At 40.5% G+C, this 19,688-nt stretch overlaps 3 protein-coding genes across 3 annotated transcripts; all 3 read left to right on the forward strand.

The window, feature by feature from the left end:
* The first annotated feature begins 11,879 nt into the window (after positions 1-11,879).
* Positions 11,880-13,207, forward strand: Gr22a (Gustatory receptor 22a). Its single transcript, XM_020949034.2, has 2 exons — positions 11,880-12,887; positions 12,950-13,207. Exons 1-2 carry the CDS (start codon positions 11,880-11,882, stop codon positions 13,109-13,111), a joined length of 1,170 nt encoding a protein of 389 aa, XP_020804693.2. The 3' UTR covers positions 13,112-13,207.
* A 225-nt stretch (positions 13,208-13,432) lies between these two features.
* Positions 13,433-14,698, forward strand: LOC110181315 (putative gustatory receptor 22b). The gene is made up of 2 exons (XM_020949035.2): positions 13,433-14,437; positions 14,495-14,698. The coding sequence occupies exons 1-2, from the start codon at positions 13,433-13,435 to the stop codon at positions 14,645-14,647; spliced, it is 1,158 nt and encodes a 385-aa protein (XP_020804694.2). The 3' UTR covers positions 14,648-14,698.
* Positions 14,699-14,934: 236 nt separating this feature from the next.
* Positions 14,935-16,290, forward strand: Gr22d (Gustatory receptor 22d). Its single transcript, XM_020949039.2, has 2 exons — positions 14,935-16,083; positions 16,138-16,290. The coding sequence occupies exons 1-2, from the start codon at positions 15,073-15,075 to the stop codon at positions 16,288-16,290; spliced, it is 1,164 nt and encodes a 387-aa protein (XP_020804698.2). The 5' UTR covers positions 14,935-15,072.
* The last annotated feature ends 3,398 nt before the right edge of the window (positions 16,291-19,688 follow it).

Here is a 19,688-nt window from a genome sequence, read left to right on the forward strand (position 1 = left end):
CACTTATCGCGAACTTTTCTTTATTTTTCCTGCGGCTTAGCTGCAATCTTTCTTTGTCCCCGCGTTCTTTTCTTTGTGTCTTGTCTGGGAAATGAGGAAAAGTGATACAAATCAAGACAAGTGACCCAGAATCAAAAGAAAACTCTCTTTGGAGCTAAGCTGCTCAGCGAGAATTCAAAAGAAAATTGAGGAAAGTATTTTAAAAATATCTTTTCCTGGAAATATTAATATTATGAATGGAAACAGTTCGCTCTCCTATCACCCCACAATTAGTAAACATAAATAACTAAAAATAATTTTCACTTCCTGAGAAGAGCTCTCATCCCTCAGTTTTTTATCTCCTGTAAATAAATATTATGCCAGGCTAACGAAAATATTTAGATACTCTCAACTCAAGCGAAGGATGGAAAACTTTCCTCAACAATCAAACTGAAAGTTACTAATTTTTTGTGGCAAGCCCAAAGAACAAACTTTGGGATGAAGAGGGTAAGCAAAAATATTAAATACAATTATCAAATTAATTTACATCACTGAGAGACTGCAAAAACAATTAAAAAGTTAGCAAAGTTTGACCAATATAACCAACACAGATTTTAGAACTTATGAGAGTGCTTTGCAGTGCAAAGTTTGCCAATAAATCGAAATGTTTGCCAGACAAACTAATCCTGCATTCTTTATATCCTTCGGTTCCTCGGATATTTCAATCCAATATTCCGTTTACCCCGCGGATTCCTGAAACCACAAAGGTTTGTTTGTTGCGCAGTTTTCCTCGTGGTTTTTCTCATGTTTGCTAAGCGTGTTTCCCGGAGAAATAAATTTGAAAAGTGCGCAGTTTTCCCTTCTGTTTATCTGTTGATTCATCTGCCTCTGTTTATTTCCTCTTATTCTGCGGCAAACAAATTAACAGAAATGCTGAACAATGTTGTTCGAGAGACGTTTGAGGGAGAAAAAGTTTCCCAGCCACACAAATCAATTAAAAGTTGGCCCCGAGCTCAGAGAAGACTCTTCAATCTTCCGACTTCATCGGGCTTTAAAAGAAGTCTCTCAAGATATCTGTGGCCATGAATCAGGACCTGATTCTATATATATATTGAATATCCATTCGAACATTGATTGATGGCAGGATATACTCTGCTTATCCCCCCGATAAACATTTCTAATTGATATTTAAATTGAGACTTTTGTTTGCCGCTCTTCAAAAAAGGCAAACAAACCCCAAGAAGCTTCCCAGGCTCCTCCAATCCAAATAAATTTAAATTCCCAGCCGAAAATGGGGTGGATAACCTCCCCGGCAACCGAATTTTTGCTCCCTTCCTTAATGTGTGAGTCGTTGATGTGAATAATAAGACTTTCGACTACGCACGGAGGACTGTCTGCGGACTGAGGACTCCTGACTGTGGACTATGGACTATGGACTTCTGGCTACTGACCTCCCCCAAAGTGTTCGTCTCGAAATTATGGCAACAGAGAGCGGGAGCTGGCAAAAGAGAGTGAAAGCTTTCCCGAGAATTATCTGAGAGATACTCGTAGTGAAAAGTGAGGAGAGCGAATGTTGCTGGCAGCTTGTTGCGATTGTCTGGCAACATTTGTTGACTAAGGAAAGCGGCAGCATCCTTCGTCCTTTGGCAATCCCTTCATTCCGTCCTTCTTATTGATTTCTCATCCTGTCGAGGCTTCGATTTGGGGTTGTAAATAACGGAAAAAAGAGGAAGAAATCGATTGGGGGTGCATTTCTGGGTCAATTGCTTATAGGTTGTGTATTTCCCAGCTGCTCATTGCTTGTTTGTGTTCTTTTTTTTCGGGAAACCGCAGACATCCCTCTGTCGTGCCTTCTTCCTACACCCCTCGCACACTTTAAACCAATTACGAACTTGGCCTAGAATGCGAGTGACAAACATTTAATTGGTTTAAAGGACTTGACACAAAGTTTTCGCTGGGAATTTGGACCGACAGAACACTTCCATCCAATCCCAGGGACATGTCACGCCTTCTTCTATGGGGAACCCACAAAATTTATTTGTTTCGGTTTATTGAGAGAGGAAATTACACGGAATTCTGCGGACAAAGCCAAAAATTAATGAGCGGATGCAGGTCAATCTGCAGGGACACGTTCTCTCCCCCTAAATGCACCTTCCACCCGCCTGATCATCGCTCCTTACCCCCTTGTTGTGATGGATGGAGCTGCCAGAGTCTGTTCCTGGCAGCCGTTTTAAATTCCGCTCACGCAGAGCATCCGCTTGGATCCTGTTCCACATCCCACTCTTCGTCCTGCTCCTGATTCTGGCTGTGGGGCTGCCAGCGTCCTTCTTCGTCCTTCGCTCAGCTGCAGCAGCAGCAGCGAGTTGTGGTCGCCCAAGGGGAGCGGAGAGGGACAGGGGGACACCAGGAACAAGGTGCAGTTGCAATTTGGGGCCTCGGTTGGGCTCACATTGTCAGCACTTTCATTATTGCCCGCATTTTTGGACGCAAAAGTGATGCACGAGAGCAGGGTAGAGAGGGGGAAGATTGGACCAGATCCTGTTTAGGCGTGCGGGCAAAGGGGGCGTGGCTCTGCAGCTGAGTTCAGTTGATTGGAGAGCATTTTTCCACGTTACTCAGAAAAGTCCCGATGAGGCAGCAAACAAAGCATTTTTCAGGCATTTTCAGGCATTCGATGAAAGGAAATTGAGATAAAATCTAAGTTGGTTCAGAGGGATTTTAAGTTAATTTAACATTTCCGTTTTTAAGTCTTAAATTTAAAATAAAGTAGAGAAAGAAAGAGAAAAAAAACCTTAAAATATATCCACCGTATTGTTTAAATTATTATAATTATTATTATTTCACTCAAAATATTGATACCCGGGTAGCTCATTCAGTAGAGCAATTGACTTCTAACCACAGGTGTTATGCACTTTTGTAAAATATGCTAAATTTGAATAACAAAATGAAGGCTATTCGTTCATTTCAGTTATAAATTAAACATTTTTCCACCCCAAGCATTATTTTTTTCCATGCATTACAATTTTTTAATTTTATTACTCATACGCAGTGTTGGCCACTTGAATACTTTTCTAATCACACAAATTGACAGAAAATTCCTTTACTTTAGAGAAAACCTCAGTACTTCCCTTCAATTTTAATTTGTGTAAAAGTATTCCTATTCTGGCCTCTTTGCCCCATAAACTTTTCCCTTTTCCCAGTCAAATGCCATTACTCATACGCAGCGGTGTCCACACTTGTCTGCCTCACTCGTCTGCTTAATCCGACTGGGAAAGTGCTTTTAGTTCCGCTTTCAGAATTTTTAATGAGTTCACAGTCCGAGACAAGTTCGGGCACAGATTCGAGGAATGTTTTCAGTTCTCTCTCGAAGCGGTCAAGGTTGCCATCTGACCTTGAACTTACACATGAAAACACTCGAATGGAAACCGCAATGGGAAACTAAAGTATTTCCTCAACTCTTTCGTTCTTTTTCACTCTGAAATGAAAGCAAGTCACCCCTTGGCCCCTATTCCCTTCTCTAATTTCTTCGCTTTCATTGTTTTACATTTCGGAATTTCTTTTGGCCGCCAAATGCAAATGGAAATGGAAACACTTGGCAAAAGTGGAAAATTCTTTTGTTTCCATCACCCACGCATGCCCGCGACCCTGCCAGGAAAATAAAGATTTTCCTCACCTTCTGGCAGCTCTTCCTGACCCCAATGCATCACTACTTGAGCTTATCCTCGCCCAAATGGAGATGAGCAGCTTTGTTCCCACTTTCCTCTTCGTCTTGGGGTCACATCAATTTGAATGTTTCGCCCTGTTTGAGATGCTAATGCTGCGGAGAACACGAATATCTTAGTTCTCGGAGAACCGAGAATGGAGGGGAAAGTCAAGTTGTATGTGGCACTGAGTCACGTCCTCCGTTATCCATTCTCCATTCTCCATTCTCCATTCTCAATTGTGCGACAGTAGAACACTCGGAAATGGGTCGAAGGTGTTGCATGATTTATGGATGGATGGTTCCCGGGGAGATGCACTTGCTGTTTATGTTCCAGGTGGTTAATATCCTTCGAGCAGGGAACAGCCCCACCAACGGGGAACTGGGAAACGGCCAACGAGGGCTTCATTTGCATATGGATAACCCCCTGCTTACCCTTATCCTTCCTCCACCGAGCCACTTGCCGCGACTCGGCACAACAATCCAGGGAAATGCGATAGAGACATCTGCTCCTCCACTTCTCCATTCTCTCCCACAATGCTCACTGAGCGCCCATTGAGGCATGCATAAAATATGTTACAAGGCAACCGACCATGCCCACTTTAAGGGACGCAGGATACAGAGGAGGAGCCATCCTGCCATCGATAAATTCGTTAAAATCTGCGCTCCGTTCAATTAAAAGAGGAAAACAAAATACACCGAAGGCACGTCACCAGGAATAAAGGAAATTTAAGTGCAGAAGAGCGGGGATATGTAAAGTGAGATGTCATCCGCCAGGGAAATAAGGCGGATGCTCCCTGGATCCGCTTCAGAATCGATCTGAGCTGCCATAATGAAGAAATAAAAGTTTCAATTTACTCGGAAAAGTGAGGAAACGCCGAGGCGGAAAGGGACACGAAGGCCAACTGTTGCAATGAAATTATAGATCGGTTCAGAATCCTTCTCCCCGCAAGAAAATCCAACTTGTGGCCGAATGTTAATTAAATGCAATTTCAGAGCAAGTTGAAAACTTTTCCATGAACAAGTCTGGAAACAGTATGAAAATATTGGGGAGAGGGGATAATAAACCCTGCTCGATATTCGTTGTAAATTGTACTTTCGTTTGCAGTTTCCTTTTGATTTTCATGACCCTTTCGTTCTGAGTTATTTTCCTTGATTATTTTCACCTTTAGTGACCCGGACAAGACTTCAACTCCTGACAAATCGCCCCAATATACGCCTAGGAATTTCTCATTGGACTAGAGTTCACCTTCCGCTGATTTTCGACTCTTTTGAACTCAACTCTGGAGTATAAATCAAGTGAATGCTGCAGGAAGTAAATAAATAAATAAATTCGGAAGGAGTTGAGTGGAAGTGGATTTTGTAAATAGGAATAGAAGAGTTTAATGAAACTGGAGTCGCATGAACAGGCGATGAAGAGAAATTAATGGGCGTATGAGTAATGCGAAACCGTTCTCATTGGACTGTCAGCTGAAACTCGCTGCTTACTCTCAGTTTTCACCTGCTAATGTGTGAAGAGGCTCCTAATTAATTTTGTATGACTACGCAAATGAAGAGGAGCTGAGAGCTGGAAGCTGGCAGGGAGTTCCAGGCGTGGGTAAGGGGATGGCACGTTATGTGAACTAATGATAAACACTTTCAGGGAGACAGCAGGGATATGTGGAAATGGAATAGGAAACTAAGCCGAAGCGGATGCTCGGATAACGGACAACGAATGCCGGGAAGAGGAAGTTCGGGAGGAAAGCAGGAAGTTCGAAGTACCTCATCCGCTTCTGTGGGTGGCAATTGTTCACTGAATAATTCGAAACTTTAATTGAAAATACAAACAAAATTAATCCTTTATTTCGTTATTTAAATACAGGGAAAAGAGGGAAGTCACTTGCAGTAAATATTGTGACAGGTGGGGGAAATGTGAATGTGAAAAGCGGTTCAGAGTGTGTGAAAAGGCAGTTGAACACAGGTCGATGAAGTGCCTTCATTGGCTAATGAGGCATTCAAATGGAACACATTCCAAAGGCCTTTATGCAAATCAAACTCAAATGAAAACCGATGGAAAATCACTGGGAAATGTAAGCAAAGCTAACGAGGGAAATGTTAAACCATCAAATGCTCCGCTCCATTGGAGTTGGTAAATGGAAAGTGAAAAACGAAGCTGTCAATTATCAGTATGAGAAGATTCTGAAGCATTCGAATTTGGTATGAAAACGAGGCAAACTTTGGACAGGAAAAACATTTCGAAATCGCCACCAAATGAGGCAAGGAAAATGGAGATGAAAAGGGGAAAAGCCGACTAAACAAATAAAAAGGAACATGGAAGCTGCCGCAATTTGTTGCAAAACAAAGAAAGTTTCCACGCTGAAAAGGAAATGCAACAAAGTTAAAGGAAGGGAAATGCAGCTTGGGAGATATTTAAATCCTTTCCCTTTGCTCCCTGTGGTCTCCTTTTTCCTTCTTCCTCCAGTTGCAGCTGCAATCAGCCACGCCCCCCGCCCACTTTGATGACGCTTAATAAAAAGCAAAGAAGGAGGAAAATAAAGAAAATGTTGATGCTGGAAAAGTTCATGTCCTTCCCTGTCAACTCTTTCTACAGTACAAAAAGGGGGCTAATAGGGCTGAGGAGTGGAAATGGGTTAAGAACACTTGCTGCTTGTGTTGTTTACATCTTGTGAGTGACTTTTATTGCCTCCCATTTTGATTTGCATTTCTGGGCAGACACTGAATGCCACCTAATTGAAAGTGTTGTAAAAGAAACTAGTGAAATTATTTAAATTTTAGATATAAAGTAAGACTTAGGGATAAGGGATCGAAAGTCCATTGAAATCCTTCCAAGCAAAAAGAAATCTTTTTAGAAGAGGGAAAGGCTTCCCTCCTTCCTCGGCTACCCGCAGCATCATCTTCATTCTCGCCACATTGAGCAGCAGTTCTGAATGTGAGAGCGTAAAACTAAGTGCGTCCTTTCAGGATCTCCCCTTCCCCGGGATACATCGCTCTATTCCTCCCTTCCGACTTTTCTTCCTGCGCTTCCCTGAGTCCTTTCATTTCGTATTTAACTAAAGGGAAACGCAACAGAAAGGAAAATGCGGCTAGACAACAGCAAGGAAGAAGAGGATGAAAAGGACATGAAGACGGGTGGCAGGACAGCAGTCAACATTTGCTGACTTAGCTGCAATTATGGCAGATATTTTTATGAACTTGATGTCAGCACACACACACTCCCCGTTACATAACACACACACACATGGAGTGAGAGCTGAGTAGATGGGGACATGAAGTTCACTGAATGGAAGAAAGCTGAGAGCTAAAAGGCCAAACGGAGCGAGGAAAATGAAGATGAAAATGTCAGCTGGGAAAGTGCGGAAAGAGAATGGAGAACGATGGAAATCTTGTTTTAGTTTTCCAGGATTTTAGATTTTCTGATCTGAAGCAAAAAGGGGTTGCTAATAACTAGAATCAACAGGCTATTTGTATTTTAATAACCAATACGGAGTTTGATTTTAATATAAGCTTATAAATGAATTTAATAATGGCCCTATTCTTTCCTTATATCAAGTACTTTCCTCATTTATTAAAAACATAACGTACAAGTTCCTGCTTCCATATCCGATCCACACATCATAATTAATTTCATTTCATTGTTTACCTTTCAGGTGGTACTTGATAGTGAAAAAGGTGTAAACACAGAAAAACCACACGGACTTCCACAGAGGCCACCAAAAAGCAAAAGTTAATGGTTTAAATATTTCCAGGGCACACACGCATCGTCCTTTGCCCCGTGTTTATCCTTGTGCAACAATGAACGTTGGGGCAGAAATCACCGCCTCACTTTCGCCAAAAATTCCACCGACTCTTCCCAAATTAAGTTACGGCGCAGTTAAACATGCGAACATTTCGTTGGTAATTTTTATGGCAACATAAAGGGGGAGAGATTTCCCTCTTTGCTGCAGGTTTTCATTACGGATGGAACAACGAATTTCGGCAACGCATTTCCATCACATTTTCATCGCTTTTAATTCGAGGCTCAATAAAAATCATCAGCAACCCATTTCCTGTTTGATGGAACTCCCATTCGCTGAGAGAGTTTTATTCTCCTTCAAGAGTCTCGCGAGGAGAAGCATGAAATTCTCCATCGTAAAGTTAAATTTCTCTGCAATTAATTCCGTTCTCTCTTGGCGAAGAGTTTGCTGGAATTTTTATCGCTGACCCGGAATGACCTTCGCATCGATTTCACTGCCTCCCCTTCCTCTCTCCACCCGCCCGACTCTATTTTATTTTCTTTTAATTTATTTATCTTTTTTAAGAGTTTCCCTTGAAGTTGATTTTATGCTCCAGCTCACTCCGTCTCACTCGCTATCTCTCCCTTTCTCTTTCTCCTTAACTTTTGCCTGTTTTTGGTCGTTTTTCCTGTCGCCTCTTAATTGTGTTTAAATTAATGCCGAAAGGAGGGTACAGAGCTTCGATTTCTGTTTATCTTTGGCAATTTCAAGTGAAACTAAAATTAAATTTCCTTTGAAATTTATTACTACGGAAATTGAAGGAAGTTTACCAAGGACAAAGGCCTTGGGGTGTGTACTGAATCGGAATATATAGGAATTAGTTTGGCTAGTGAATGCATCAAAGTATAATAAAGTGTTTTCTATAAAATATAAGCTGCGAGAAAAATAAAGTTTATGGATAATTATCCAATATAAATACCTATAAATATTTATAATCCATTTATTGACCCCAGACATATTCAGCATTTGAACTCCGCCCGAGAGATCAGAGGCCCATTAAACTTTCTCCAAAGCACAAGAGTTTTCTATTTGTCCCTCGTTTTCATTCCCGATTTTTATCACGGGCACATTGAAAATTTACGAGTTTTCCCAGCGCATAAATTCTGCGCCGTTTGCCAATTTTTATTATCTGCAAAATACTTTATGCGCATCTGAGGGATACACGCGAGTGGGGAGCATCTAATGGATACATGAGCCCAAATTGAGACACTTTGCATAGACCAAAGCAATCATCGCCCCCTAAGCCTGAGTCCGGGAAACTTCACCCAAGGAAAAGCGTGGAAAATGAGCCAACAAATAATGATAAAAGGTGAAAAATGCACTTAGAAGAGGCGGAAGCAAAGAGAAAATACTAAGCGTAACTTATTATGGAGGCGGAGGAAGCAGAAAGGAAAACTTTCGCGGAAACTTCAGCTGCATGTGTTGCACACTTTGTGGCACTCCAAAAGAAAGCATAAAAAATGAGGAAAGAAAATATTGCGAAATTTCAGCTGCAAGTAAACAGGCAAAACTAATTTTTAATGCTCCTCCTAGGGAAGGGGAATTGACGACGGCAACTTTCTTCCTCCGATTGCAATGCAAAATGTTGCCACTTTGTTCCCTGACAGCCAGGATCATCAATTGCAGTGCCGTTTTTGTGTCTGCAAAGGATCCCTCAAAGGAAATATAATAAATAGGAGCAGAGAGATGTCCCTCAGAGGACATTTTCGCATCCAATAAATTTTCAATTTCCGTCTTGAAATTTGCAATTTTCTTCTCACAACATCCTTCTGCCTTATGGGACACTTTCTGAGAGTTTTCCCTGCAGGTTTTCATACAAGGTTACAAGAGTTTATCGAAGAACATAAATAGCCTGCAAATTGCATTGTCTGCACACAGAATTGCACATTATTAGATGAACGGGAAAAGTTAAACAACTGCCGTGATTCCCCCGTAATCCTTTGACAAGCAAACAACTGGAAAAGTTCCCCTGCCGCAATCATAAATCTCGGCATTCTGTCAGCAATTTGATTTGATTTGCAGACTCTGCGAAAATATTTCATAAATATTTACCCCAGTTTTTTTTCAACTTATTTTAACACTCTTTCCCCAGTTCTCCCTTCTTATCCAAGAGTGAACATTTCCAACTGGCAAAATATTTTTCGCGTTTTGCGTTTGTTTTTCTTTTGCTACTTTGTAGTGCAAATATTTTCGCACTTTGCTGTTCGTGTTTCCCCCGATTTTGCACTTCATTTGCCTCGGTGGCCGGGTCATGGCTGTTTGCTATTCTTTGATGTGCCAAATTGGTGAACCGATTGCATTCGAAATGAGATTTGATCGTTCTGAAATCGTGAGAAGGTTCTTCTGAACGGGGTTATGAAAATGCTTCGAGAATCCTTAGCCTCTCGCAACGGAGATTCCAGCCCCCTGGGACCGCTTCCATTGGATTTTAACGACTTGCCAGCAAAGCTACTTTCCCGCAGGCACTGCGAATCCTTCTCCGAGTGAAACATTAAACTTTGCCCCATCAGAGGAATAAGGATAATAACAACATGGCGAAGGGATATCAGCAGCAGGGAGTGACAGCGGGGATAATGGCCAAACAAGACATGACAGCAATAAGGAAAAACATTTTCAATAATTCCAGAGAAAAGGTTAAAGGAGCGACGTTTTTTTTGTCTTGCTTGTTTTTTGAGACATTTAAAATAATTTTAATAAAGGTCTAATGGAGCAGATAGATTCTTGTTATCAATATTATTTTTCATTATTATTATTGGTAACACCGAGTTATAATTTCAGTTCTTTCAATTTTGTATTTCTATAGCCTAGCAAAGTATTGTAATTGTAGTCAGAAGCTTGCAACGCGGTAAATGAGTCATTTCCGATTTTTGTAGTCGCCCTTTTGTCAGCTTTACTTTGAGTTGGCAGGAGGAATCCCTTGGATGCCTACATCCTTTTTTTTATCCACTAATTATGCGAGCTGAGTTGTGTTGCCTAATTGCAAGCGACTGCCTCGAAGGCGGCTTACGTGGCGTATACGCAACGTCTGCTTTTCTTTTTGCTTTGAGGTGTTGTTTTTTCGCGCCTTATTTTAAATTGAATCACGCACGTCTTCAGCGAGTTTAAAAGGAAAGAAAATATAAAGATGGGAAGGGGGAGAACACCAAAATGTGGCCTTTGACACTCGAATGCTGCGTTTAATCAACGAATTAGGAGTGGAGGATGGCTCGGGGAATGGGGTACATTTTTCAGCTATTTTCCACCGCAAGTATGTCCCTGTTTTTCCCCTGCTGTGGCTTTTCACAGCTTGTGCAGGAGTTAGAAAACTCGTTCATGGGAAAATATGTGCCACAATTGGAGGCAATTTTGTGTTTAATTAAGCTGGAATTGCGAATGGTTAAAGCACAAGGGCAAAGAGCTAAAGGGGGTGAAGCCGCTCCACTCATTTTGCGATGCAAATTGGATGAGCCGCAGGAGGTCCAAACACCTGAAAGGATCTTCGTCTGCATTGTTGCCCTCTATTTACTCTCAGTTTGCTTGTTGTGGCCAACAATTAAAAATTCAAACTGCAATTGTGTCGACAACTGCTCCTACTAATTGTAATTGCAAATCCTGAAGCGAATGTCCCCAAAAGGACTGGCAAAGCACAGCCCGAGGATGCGGCTAGCTGCACTCAATTGTTATGAGAATGCGGTTTAACGACGAGAAGAAACTGCTCTGAGATATGTAAGTTAAATGGAACTAAATGAAAGAGCTGAGATTGTGGGTTCGCATTTTAACCCAAACAATGAATTTGGCTTACAGAAAGTGCCTGTTTTTAAGGAGTAGATACTTTTATAAATATTGTATTTAAATATATCCTCCTGGAATCCTTTGTCACTTTGCAAAAATCAAGCCTCAAAAATTACTTTTATTAATGAAAATGGCAATAAGGAAGGGCATTTGCTGGTGACACCTGCCAAAAGTTTACAAAAACAAATATTACTGCCACAAGGGGAAGGGAGTTGGAAAAGTGTTAACTTTGCAACAGTGTCAAAAACTGCAGGTACCCCGGGAAGCCGAGTTAAGACCGCTTGAAAGTTTGTTGCGGCCACTAGGGAAAAGGTAAAAAATAATGATGGAAATGCGTTGAAACTGAAGCTTACTTTGGTAAATAATAATAAAATACTTACTTATCCCTCTCAATCCGTTTTTTAACTCAACCCAGAACTCAAAGGTTACTGGCCTAATAGATCTTTTAAATTGTTTGGTTTTTAATTTTCCCTTTTGCTAGCATTAAAGTAAGCCCTTATGTGTAATTTCCCAGCGGCAGGGAAAGTCATTTTCCTTTAACTAATAATTTCTGTATAATTAGATGGCTTATCAGTGCCACCGTAGTTTTTCTATTCCTTCATCGGATTGGCTTCGATGAGTTATTAGCCTGTCCCGACCTTATTACGCGTTCAGAAATGTTACAATCGAGTCGCTTTCGCCAGAAACTGGCGCGGTTTACTCTGAAGGCAACCCTTTATTTATCCTGGATACTCGGACTGTTTCCATATACCTTCGATCCGAGGAAAAACCAGTTGCAACGTTCCAAATGGCTTCTCGCTTATGGACTGTGTTTGAACATAATTCTGCTGGTGTTTTCGGTGCTGCCGGAAACCGATGACCACAATTCGATCAAGATGGAGGTCTTTGAGCGAAATCCGTTGGTCAAGCAGGTTGAATTTCTTGTGGAGATCATTGGCTTAATAACCACTGTGCTAACCCATCTAAGCATTTTCTATAGAAGCCAGGAACTAGCAGAGATCCTCAATGAACTTTTGCTGCTGGAAAAGAGTCATTTCAGGGAACTAAATCTTCAAGATTGCCACAAGTTTGACGAATATGTGATACACAAAGGACTGCTGATTATCCTGGAGATCGGTTCCTCCCTATTGATCTACTTCGGGATACCGGAAAGCAGATTGATTGTGCACGAGGCTTTGTGCATCTATTTAGTCCAGCTGGAAGTACTCCTTGTGGTGATGCACTCCCACCTGGGAGTGATCTATATATATCGCTTTGTATGGATTATCAACGGACAGCTCTTACACCTGGCCAATCAGCTGAGAAGGGGTCAGAGGGCAGACCCGGAAAGGGTCCAGCGGCTCCGCTGGCTCTACGGCCGCCTTTTGGAACTGAACAGTCGCCTAGCCTCCATTTACGACATCCAGGTCACTTTTTTCATGGGCACTCTGATGTCAGCTAATATCATTATAGGCCATGTTCTGGTCATCTTTTGGATCAACATAAAGAGATTCGACTTTTGGATTATGGTTCTGATCTTTCCACAAGCCTTAGTCATTAATTTTTGGGATCTTTGGCTTTGTATTGCCTTTTGCAATTTGGCTGAGAATGCGGGCAAAAATACATCGACAATCTTGAAGCTATTCAATGATATTGAAAATATGGAAGGAGAACTGAAGCAAACGGTAAGGTGAAAGAAAATACCTTGTATAATGACTTATCGTCGATTATTTTTCTGTTTCAACAGATCGAAGAGTTTAACTTATTTTGCAGTCATCGCAGACTAAGGTTACGCCATTGCGGATTGTTTTACGTAAACTATGAGATGGGTTTCCACATGATCATCACGAATATTCTATATGTGGTCTTTTTGGTGCAATTTGATTATATGAATTTAAAATTCAAGTAAAGATAATCTATTATTAAATTATATGTAGGCAATCAGTGTATTTACAACTTGTTAATGCTTCTTTTAAATAAATCTTGAAATTGTGATATCATTTATGTCTATACTAAACGTTTCCTTTAAGAAGTACTTAAGAAATTAGCTGCTATTTAAATGCCTTTTCGATCGATAATTCACCATCAATTTAATAAACCTAAAAGGGTTTGCTTAGATGCGTTAACTTGAACAACAATCTAAGTTCATTTCGCTTCGCTTCTAATAATTATTTCTTTTTTTTCTTACCACTTCCCCTCATTTGTTGGCCAACTGTTAGTGGTGTTAGAAATGTTTCGACCACGTCGCGGCTTTTGTCAGAACTGGGCTTGGTTTATCCTGAGCTCTACTTTATACGGATCTTGGATACTCGGACTATTTCCGTTTATATTTAATTGCCGGAAAAAACAATTAAGTTTGTCCCGATGCCTTCGACTCTACGGTTTAATTTTAAACTTCTTCCTGCTCTTCATACTCATATACATCAGTTTTGAAACTGAAAAGCCTTCTAAGCTAGAGGCCTTTGAGCGGAATCCTTTGCTGGAAAAGATAAATATTCTTATTGGAATAATGAGTGTCATCTCAGCCATCGTAGTGCACTTGATGAACTTCCTGAGGAGCAACCAGATTCTGCGGATAATCAATGAACTGTTGGCTCTAGAGTATCGTCACTTTGGGGCCATGAACTTGTGGAATTGTCCCAAATTAAATTGTTTTGTAATCCAAAAGAGCGTGACTATCATAGCAGTGATGTTAACTCTCATGGGAGTCCACCACGCAATGCCAGGAAATATAACAAACTTCTGGACATCTCTACTCATGTGCTTGACCCAGGTGGGTCTCAACCTTAAAGTGCTGCATTGCTATCTGGGCGTACTATTTATCTACCGAAATGTGTGGTTGATCAATGGACAACTCCTGGAACTGGTCCATCAATCTATCCCCATGACGGACTTAATATCCGCCAGGATTCGAGAACTTCTCTCTATATACAGACACCTCTTGGAGCTTAATAAGAAACTGCAAAAGGCTTACGAGTTGCATATGACGCTTATTTTACTTTCTGGGTTTGCTGGCAATATTGTGGTTGTCTTTTTCCTAATGGTGTTCGAATTCAGTATGAATAAGCCATCCATTTTTTTAGTGGTATTTATTCATTCTTTGTTGCTGAATATTTGGGATTTTTGGCTTAGCATTGTTGTTTGTGATCTCACAGAGAAAACCGGCCAAGAAACCTCTGCAATCCTGAAATTATTCTGTAATGAAGAGAACCTCGATGTAGAGCTGGAAAGAAATGTAGGTATAATAAACACGATCTTTGTCACGATTAATATTGCATTTCTTAATCCACAGATAAATGAGTTTGCATGGCTTTGCAGTCACGCCAAGTTTCGATTTCGATTGTTTGGCATGTTTTCGGTTAACTACAATATGGGTTTTAATACGATCATTACAAGTTTTTTGTATCTGCTTTATTTAGTTCAGTTTGATTTTAAGAACTTGTGAAAGGTACTTATATATAAAGTAAATAAATAGACAAAGGAAACTAAACAGAAACTTTGGTTTATATGCCCTTGAAGCTTGTAATCGAATTATAAGATCGAATCCAATATTAATCATAACTAAGTTGACATTCATCTAGTAACAAGCTTCTGACTAAATTTAGAATACCCAGCAAGGGTATACAAATTAGTACAATCAAGTGTGAATTATTTCGCTGTAAATTTTAGCATGATGATAAATAAAAAAAATCTAAATCTAACGAAGACTGCCTATTTTTATTATTGGTTCCCAGTTCTTGATTATTCCATCAGCTTGTATTATTGTTTTCCTAAGGGATACTTTGATATTCATAGGTAAATGGATTAAACTTTTATTGATTTATACTGTGGTGGCTAATAAGGAAGTATCAAGTTGGCAGTCGGTGAAAGATGTTCCGGGTTCGTGCTGGTTTTCGTCCAAAACTGGTCTACTTTATATTGAATTCAATTCTGTACAGTTCATGGCTGCTTGGCATATTCCCCTTTATTTACGAGCCCCAGAAGAGGAGATTGCATCGCTCTAAATTGTTACTCCTCTATGGATTTGTACTGAACTCAGGTTTGCTTTTCCTCATGTTAAAACATGAGGGAGAGACTAAAGGAAACGAGGGAAACTTGGATGTATTTGAGAGGAACTTTGTGCTGAAGCAAATCAGTCTGCTGTTGGGAGTCTTCGGTGTCCTGGCCATCTGCACAATTTACGTGCGAACCTTCTGGCGAAGCAAGAATCTGGAAAAAATATACAATGAACTGATGCAACTGGAAAGGAGATACTTTTACTCAAACGCAGTGGAGTGCCAGACTTTCGATGCCTATGTGATTCAGAAGGGACTCCTGATAGTCGGAGGAGTGGCATCCTCAATTGTGGTGCACTTTGGAGCACCCACTCAATCGCTGCCCATAAGTTATCTCATTGTCGTAACACTGATCAAGTTGGGAACATTCCTTCTGGCCATACACTTTCACCTTGGAGTGGCCTTCATCTACCGTTTTTTGTGGTCCATCAATAGGGAACTCCTCGACTTGGCTAGTTACTTGAGGGTTCATCCATCCGGAGGCTCATCCCGAATTCGCTTGCTCCTTAAACTCTACAGGGAGCTGGTGGATCTCTACGGAAGATTAACTGATTGCTACGACTATCAGACAGCCCTGATGATGATCGTTTTTCTGGCAGCCAACATCATCGTGTCCTTCTATATCATTGTCTACACCGTCAGTTTAAGCAAGATGTCCTTCTTTGCGATGGTGATTATGTTTCCTCTGGCTCTGCTCAACAATTTCCTGGACTTTTGGCTCAGCATTGCCATGTGTGATTTGGTGGAGAGAACTGGTAGACAAACCTCCATGATCCTGAAGTTGTTCAATGACATCGAGAACATGGACAAGGCACTAGAAATGAGTGTAAGTCGAAAGCTTTTTTATATATTATTGATATATATTTACGTATTCCAGCAGATCTCCGACTTTGCTTTGCTCTGCAGCCATCGGCGATTTAAATTCCTTCACTGCGGTCTATTTTATGTAAACCGTGAGATGGGCTTTCAAATGCTCGTCACTAGTTTCCTGTACTTGCTTTTCCTCGTGCAGTTTGACTTCATGAACTTGTAACTCTCCGGGCCGCTTAGTGGGGACTTACCTTAAAGCTCTCACTAAATCCCTTGCCATGAGCTGCAATATTGAGCAGGTGACATCATGGCAATAAAAGCTGAATCACAGGCCCTGCAAACCGATGTCGTCAAACGAGTAAAGTGAATGACTTGCTGCTGGAAAATGTGAGGGAAAATCGGAACGGGGCCGCAGGGTGGCAATATAAACACACTCCTTTGCCATCCTTTCTGCATCAAAGGAGGTTGTGCCAGAAGTCAAGGGGGCGAAGAGCATACAAAGTCACATGGAGTGTGAGCAATGGAGTGGCTACAAAGAAGAAGTGCAATTAAGGTCAGCAACTGAACGATTTTTTTGCCTTCTGTACTTTCTTTTACACCAAAAGTATTCCCTTTTTCATTTGTTTTTAGCGAACAATGGAATCTGATTACATGAGAAGCTTACTGACCAGGTTTTGCTTTGTTTGTTCTGGTAATTTCACCTACACAGTAATAGCATAAAATCAAATAAATATTTAATTAACCAGAATATGTAGAAAATTGTTCAGTAAGTTTATATTTAAACTTACCTGACCGTAAATAAATATATAGTAGTTTAATAAAATTTTTGTCAGCAATCAAATTAAATACAAACTATTAGATTTTCTTGCTACTTTAATTTATCTGTAAATATTTTGTTATATTTCTAAGCCCAGAAAAATGTCATTTAGAGTAAATCACCTTTATTTTTTCCAATGATTTTCTCTGTCTATACATGCCCGTTTGATTTATGCTTATTTTTCTATCTTTTTCCATTATTCGTTTGTCCAGACATTGGCAACATTAAGGCCGCGTAAATGCAGAAAACTACAACTGACAGGCAACAATTAGGCCAACAATGCGAGAACAGGGAACAAAAGTCAAACAAAAGATTCCCACACACACACACACACCCAGCAGACACTGGCAGGTCCTTCGTCCTTGGCTGTCAGCTACAGGCCCCACGGTCCTTTTTCGTCCTTCGCCAAGGGACCCCCATTATCTTCGATTATCGAGAGCACAAAGCCAGCACAAACGATAGCAGGCAGGCCCAGCACACACAGGCCACACTCGACACAATCGCGTAAATTGATTTTTATTATCCTGTGCAGGCAGGAGAGCACTCCGCGGCACCCCCTTGGATATCCTCGAGATTCTGGCAAATTTCCTGCTCATCTGCACAGCAAGCAAACAAAATAAAAACTGAAGTGTACACAAGCATTTGATTTATTGCCCTGGCCCAGGACATCCGCCAATTGTTTGGGCCACGTGGAAGCCTCCAGGACGCCCCACTCCCCGCTCCCCCCCACAGGTCGATCCTTTGTTTACACAATAAAATGGCAGGAGTGGAGCCGGAGCATTAGGTCAACATTCCCGCTGTTAGCAACTCGTCAACGCGTTCGGGATAATTCGATTCGCTCATCTCGATTTCTGCCAGCTTTCAATATATTTTTATTAAAATGACAGCATCTGGTTATCGCCTCTGCTGAGCTTCGCACATTTCCATTTTCATTTCGGGCATTTTCCGGGCGAGCAGAAAATTTCATAAAAATATTTTCGTTTTATGATGATTTGCCCTGTCAGCAGAAAATAGGCTCATAACAACTTTTTCCTTGTAGTGATAAGTTTGCTAATATTTTCCAAATTTGCTTTCACATTATTTGATCATCTCTTTTATTGCATCGATTTTTTGTGTATTTTTTATGGGAACGATACAATAAAATTTATGGAAAATAATCAATATTATTTGTTTTGCAAAGGCGTTAAAAATATATTATATATTAATTCTGACAATGTATATAACAAATACAAATTGATTTAGATTTCGACTCATTTAAATTTAAAAATATATATTTCTATTTTTATTTTCTCCCCCCTAAGATAAAGAACAATAAAGACTCTTTGGATAATCTGTTTTGAAAGTAATTTAAAGTTTTCTTTTTCCTGCTCCCATTTTTATTATCATCCCAAAACTTGTCGCCCATCCAAGTTTAATTTAAGTTTCGCCAAACGCAATTTTCTATAGTTTCAATATTTAGTCAGACTTTCCACTAATTGCTCGGCTCTCTTGGCTGCATTCCATTTTCTCGCTTTTCCTCCTCCACGGGATTTTCCATTTTAGCCGGCGACACAAATCGGCTTTGCCCGTCTCTGAATTGTTGTTTAAACTGCCAGCAACTTGCAGCAAATTGGCAATTATTTAATTTCGCAAAAGTTTTCTTTCAAGGAGGCCAGGCTCAAACTTTCGAGCCGAGTTTCCAGCCCCGATCGGCTTATATAAATTGCGGGCTGGAGGCCCGCCAAATTCTAACGCATTGCCAAACTAATTAAGGCAGCCGCGGCGAATCAATAGAACAATTGGCGAACATTTATCGTAATTAGAGAAAAGGGTTTGGGCCTCGGCAGGTTCCTTTCATTAACTGCTTTCCTTGAAGTTCACAATTTTCCTTGGGGAGGGGAGAAGTCAATCAAATGTATAGCCCCATTTTGGGGTTGGTGGAAAACATATAAATTTAAATTAAAAATCTGCTGATAAACTTTGACCTTTCACTTGCAGCCCCTTGGCAATCCTTTGGGTCATTGGGCGTCCTTTTCCCGAGGCACAAATGAAGCCAAAAGAAAATCTTTGGACCGCCCCTCTAATTACAATAAATGGTCAGTCAGCTCAATTTCGTGGAAAGCCTGGCGGCAAATTTTAATTAATTTACGAAACAAATTAGAAATTGAGGTGAGACAAGGGTGAGAGCATCGAATTAAACTTTTATCTGATTAAAAAAAAGAAATACCCAACCTTTTATACAATTTTTATAAGCAAAGAAAACATTAATTGTAAATGACTAAATAAAGATAGGTATAAAAACATACGATATACACTCATTTGGATAATTTGAAATCTATAACATATCATTTAATGTGGGCTATAACACAATATAATATGGATAGCCTTGAGTGATTTTTATACTCTCATAAAATAATGGCAAGGCAAATAAATAAATTCCGCCAGACAAAAACAGGATAGCAAGAGTAAAGAGGAGAAATTATCGAGGAAATTTACGATCCTGCAATGGTTCATTTTGGCAAACTGATGCGTCCATCCGGGTTTTTATGGTGTAAACAAAGCAATGAACAATTTGCGCGCATTCCGGATAAAGCCAATAAATCAAATATATTGGCCAGGCCGAAGGGAACAACGCGGGTAAAGTGCGGCGCCCCCAAAACAATTGGCTGAAAGTTTTTGCAGAGCCAAGCAGAATTTGGTAAAGGAATCGGTATTGGTATATCGCTGAAGTGGCCAAAAAGGGGGATGCCGGAGTGGCGGATTCAGGATAATAAAAATCAATTTACGCACTTTTGCTGTGAGCGACGTGTCCTTTGTTGTTGTTT

This window comes from Drosophila serrata, unplaced genomic scaffold (assembly GCF_035046125.1).
Source record: "Drosophila serrata isolate PLE 108 unplaced genomic scaffold, ASM3504612v1 contig_249, whole genome shotgun sequence".
Taxonomy (NCBI): Eukaryota; Metazoa; Arthropoda; class Insecta; order Diptera; family Drosophilidae; genus Drosophila; species Drosophila serrata.

Coding starts and splice junctions, on each gene's coding strand:
- Gr22a (XM_020949034.2), top strand. CDS start 11,880: ATGTTACAATCGAGTCGCTTTCGCCAGAAACTGGCGCGGTTTACTCTG. Junction 12,888..12,949: donor AAGGAGAACTGAAGCAAACG/GTAAGGTGAAAG, acceptor CTGTTTCAACAG/ATCGAAGAGTTTAACTTATT.
- LOC110181315 (XM_020949035.2), top strand. CDS start 13,433: ATGTTTCGACCACGTCGCGGCTTTTGTCAGAACTGGGCTTGGTTTATC. Junction 14,438..14,494: donor ATGTAGAGCTGGAAAGAAAT/GTAGGTATAATA, acceptor CTTAATCCACAG/ATAAATGAGTTTGCATGGCT.
- Gr22d (XM_020949039.2), top strand. CDS start 15,073: ATGTTCCGGGTTCGTGCTGGTTTTCGTCCAAAACTGGTCTACTTTATA. Junction 16,084..16,137: donor ACAAGGCACTAGAAATGAGT/GTAAGTCGAAAG, acceptor GTATTCCAGCAG/ATCTCCGACTTTGCTTTGCT.